This window comes from Dasypus novemcinctus, chromosome 12 (genome assembly GCF_030445035.2).
Source record: "Dasypus novemcinctus isolate mDasNov1 chromosome 12, mDasNov1.1.hap2, whole genome shotgun sequence".
In the NCBI taxonomy this organism is placed as follows: domain Eukaryota; kingdom Metazoa; phylum Chordata; class Mammalia; order Cingulata; family Dasypodidae; genus Dasypus; species Dasypus novemcinctus.
Window position 1 is genome coordinate 20,425,155 of NC_080684.1, and position 4,589 is coordinate 20,429,743.

General features: G+C 42.0%; 1 protein-coding gene across 1 annotated transcript; it reads left to right on the forward strand.

Annotated features, from left to right (window-relative positions):
* The first annotated feature begins 1,068 nt into the window (after positions 1–1,068).
* LOC101429852 (olfactory receptor 8S1-like) lies at positions 1,069–1,992 on the forward strand. Its single transcript, XM_012528969.2, has one exon. The coding sequence runs from the start codon at positions 1,069–1,071 to the stop codon at positions 1,990–1,992; it is 924 nt and encodes a 307-aa protein (XP_012384423.2).
* The last annotated feature ends 2,597 nt before the right edge of the window (positions 1,993–4,589 follow it).

The following is a 4,589-nucleotide window of genomic DNA, read 5'->3' on the forward strand; positions in this document are numbered from 1 at the left end:
TCAGCAAAGACACAGAACCAAACAGACCTTGCTTGTAACAGAAGCTGCCAAATGGCCGAAGGTAGGTTAAGGGCAGATGAGGAAGAAATCTAAAGTATGTCAGGGTAGGAAAAGTGGTCTTCATTTCTGTGGGCCAAGAGAGACAATGGGCTGATAATTAGGAAACAAATGGAATTTATTTCCTGGTTTTTCTACTTGTTATCAGCACATTACAATATCACCTGGACATCAGATTTCTCTGGGGTGAAATGGGGGTAAGATCGCCTAACTTAGAAATCAGAATTGCCTGGCAGTTCTTACAGATTTGTCATGAGAACCAATTGAGATAGTGATTGATATAGTGCTCTAAATACAATAAAGTCCTATTAAAATTAAATCAGCTGTTTAGAAAATGAGCAGTGCCAAATCATGACTTCCATAGGCCTCAGAAACATTTGCCTTCGTGGGCCCCTTCAGATAAAAAATATTTTTGAAAATTGTACTTGATGATTGTATTGTTATAAAGACAAAAATAATCCAAGCTGGAATATAGTCACTTCTTTCTTCTGATATTAAAGGAAATGAAGACATTATCATAGGCCCTAAAAGAATTATGAGTTCTTGGCTCTGATCCTATTGTTTCTAATGGTTAAGTAGGCTGAAGTAAGGAGTCATAAGATTATTTTGAGGAAAAAATAATGATTTGGAAATTCAGGAGAGAACAGAAGCCTTAGGAAATCACTACAGAGTTGTGCTTGAATTTTTAAAGATTTCAGAACTATAGAAAGAGTCCAGTGGAAGCAAATTGCCGTGAATGTGGAGGTGTGCCATTTTTCAATAAATCCCCATGGAACACAAATAAGATTTTTTGAAGTACGTGAAGACCATCACCCAAGATCAGTCCTAGACAAGACAGTGTAACAACTCTTACTGAGCTACAATGAGGGCAGGCTTAGATGTCTGAGCACAGAGTCCAGGCAAAGTAGGAAGGGGCATATAAGAAGAAGGGGTGATGCCTTTGAGGAGATAGGAGCCATCAATGGAGATCTCACCCCATCTTCTTACTTTATTCCAAGGAAATATCTGTAAATGATCCTGAGGAACTATAGCACCATCACCGAGTTTATTCTCATGGGGCTGTCTGATGACCCCCACATCGAGGCCCTGCTCTTTGTGGTTTTCCTGGTGATTTACTTCCTGACCCTGATGGGGAACCTGATGATGCTGCTGGTCATCAGGGCTGATGCCCACCTCAAAACACCCATGTACTTCTTCTTGAGTAATCTGTCATTCCTAGACATCTGCTTCTCTTCTGTCACTGTGCCCAAGCTCCTGGAGGACCTCCTGTCTGAAAAGAAGACCATCTCAGTAGAGGGTTGCCTGGCTCAGGTCTTCTTTGTGTTTATCACAGCAGGGACTGAAGCCTTTCTGCTCTCAGTGATGGCCTATGACCGCTATGCTGCCATATGCCACCCGCTGCTCTATGGCCAGGTGATGAGCAGCCATCTCTGTGTGAGGCTGGTGTTGGTCTCGTGGGGTCTGGCTAGTCTCAATTCATTTGTCATTGTGCTCCTGGCTGTTAATCTGAACTTCTGTGAGGACCAAACCATACACCATTATATCTGTGAGCTGCCCTCACTCTTCCCTCTGTCTTGCTCTGTTATCTCCACCATTGTCAATATTCTGATCTGCTCCATCTTACTGCATGGGCTTGGACCATTCTTCCTCATCTTCTTCTCCTATGTCCGCATTATCTCCGCAATCCTGTCCATCAGTTCTACAACAGGCAGAAGCAAGGCCTTCAGCACCTGCTCCTCCCACCTCACCGCAGTGATCCTATTCTTTGGCTCAGGTTTGATTCGCTATCTCATGCCCACCTCTGGTTCCTCCCTGGATTTGTACTTCTCCTTGCAGTACAGTGTGGTCACTCCCATGGTGAATCCCCTCATCTACAGCCTAAAGAACAAAGAGGTGAAAGCAGCTGTGAAAAGAACTTTGAGGAAATATCTTTAAAATTTTATTTACTGAACAAGGACACAGAATGGTATGAAATTAGTGTGTGTTGCCAAGTGCTTTAAATTAATATAGGATTCTGTAACACTAACTTGAAAGAGGAAAGAACTACCCACTCCCTGGTTATTATTGACAATGAAACATAAAAGATATGAAACTGTATCTCATTTCATATCTTTCGCTCTACAGTTTATATTTACTTTTTCTACCTTCTTCCACCTCCACCACTACTTTCTTCTAGAACTCATAGGTAGATTTTGGATCTCCAGATTTGCTCATTTGTGCATTTTATCTTTTAACCCTTCTTATTTCTTGTTTTATTGTTCTGCTTTGCTGAATGCTGTATCTACTTTATCTTCTCCAGCAATTTTAAACTATTTTCCTTTCTTCCACTTTACAATCTTAAACAAAAGTCTTAAACCTATAATTATGAATTTCAATTTTGAAACAATATGTATTAAGCAACTTCCTCTTTCTTCTGTCACTTCAACTCCCTCCTCGGTTTTCTGCTACATTCTGAGATTCTGTCCCAGAAGATCATCAAAAATTATCTTTACATTATTTGACTTTGGAATACATTAAATTCTATTTTTAATAAATTAAATTCTTATGTCTCTAGTTATTTGGGCTTCACACTCTGTTTCACTTACATAGCACATTTCCCCATTTTCACTACCCCTTTTCCTCAGTAGAGCATATTAGTTAGATGCTTTTTTTTAGAGCACCAATTGCTTGTGTTCTTTTTTAATTTTATTTTATTTTTTAATTATCTTTTTTTTAAAGTTAATAGATCACACAAAACATTACATTAAAAAACATAAGAGGGAAGCAGACTTGGCCCAGTGGTTAGGGCATCTGTCTACCACATGGGAGGTCCGTGGTTCAAACTCCGGGTCTCCTTGACCCGTGTGGAGCTGGCCCATGCGCAGTGCTGATGTGTGCAAGGATTGCCCTGCCATGCAGGGGTGTCCCCGCATAGGAGAACCCCACGGGCAAGGAGTGCGCCCCATAAGGAGAGCCGCCCAGTGCAAAAGAAAATTCAGCCTGCCCAGGAATGGCGCTGCACACACGGACAGCTGACACAACAAGATGACGCAACAAAAAGAAACACAGATTCCCATGCCACTGACAACAACAGAAGTGGACAAAGAAGAACATGCAGCAAATGGACACAGAGAACAGAAAACTAGGGGGAAGGGGAGAGAGATAAAATAAATAAATAAATCTTTTTTTGAAAAAAACATAAGAGATTCCCATATACCCCACTCTCCACTCCCCACTGTCATCATTTTTATTGTTTTTTTTTTTGAAGATACATAGATCACAAAAAATGTTATATTAAAAAATGTATGAGGTTCCCATATACCCCCCACCTACCCCACCCCACTATTCCCACATCAGCAACCTCTTTCATCATTGTAGTACATTCATTGCTTTTGGTGAATACATTTTGGAGCACTGCTGCACCACATGGATAATAGTTTACATTGTAGTTTACACTCTCCCCCAGTACATTCAGTGAGTTATGGCAGGATATAATGTCCAGCATCTGTCCCTGCAATATCACTTAGAACAATTCCAAGTCCAGAAAATGCCCCCCACATCACATCTCTTCTTCCCACTCCCTGCCCTCAGCAACTACTGTGGCCACTTTCTCCACATCAATGCTACAATTTCTTCAATTACTAGTCACAATAGTTCTGAAGTAGAATATCAGTAAGTCAAATCTAATCCATGTTTTATTCCTTCATCCTGTGGACCCTGGGATGGTTATATCCACTCCACCTCTATATCAAGAGGGACTTAGATTCCACATGGATGATGGATGCAATTCTCCTGCTTGCAATCGTAGGCACTCTTGGCTCCCCAGTGTGGTGGTTGCCCATCTTCACCTCCCTGTTAGCTGAACTGGGTAAGTCCAGTGAACCAGGGAGTAGGAGTTGCAACTCTGCTGAGGCCCAGGGCCCAGCTGTCACATGGACAGTCCAGAGATTCAGGTCTCCTGAGTAAGCACCAACCCTATCACCAACCACAGGTCCAGTAAAATTGACAGAAGAGGCATGCGTATAAAGGTCGCATCTGAATCCAACTCCATCACTCATCACACAAACTCCAAAGTATGGCCCACTGACAAGACACCAAACTCCAGAGCCATCCGCCATAACCATAGAACCTGTGGGTCTCTGTAGCCCTCAGGAGAACCAGTACAAGGGGTTGTATCTACTTTGGCTGTCTCTGGGGTCCTGCTGAGGTGTGAGTAAGTGCAACCCCTCTGATGACCTCCCAACTCTTTTTGAAGACTCTTAGCCATATAAACTAATTTGTCTTTGCCATTTCCCCCTTTTATTCAAGATCAAAAAGCAGTTTTTAACACATTATCTTACATGTAAGCTTAGATATTCTGCTTGTCTGAGTTGAATCTTTTATTCAAGGTCTCTTTCTAGTTGCATCACCAGTTAGTGATTGGTAGTAATACCTCAGCACCAAGGAGGCTCATCCCTGGGAGTCATGTGCAATGCTGGGGGGAAGGTAATGCATTTACATGCTGAGTTTGGCTTAGAGGGTGGACACATTTGAGCAACATGGAGGCTCTTAGA

Coding starts and splice junctions, on each gene's coding strand:
- LOC101429852 (XM_012528969.2), top strand. CDS start 1,069: ATGATCCTGAGGAACTATAGCACCATCACCGAGTTTATTCTCATGGGG.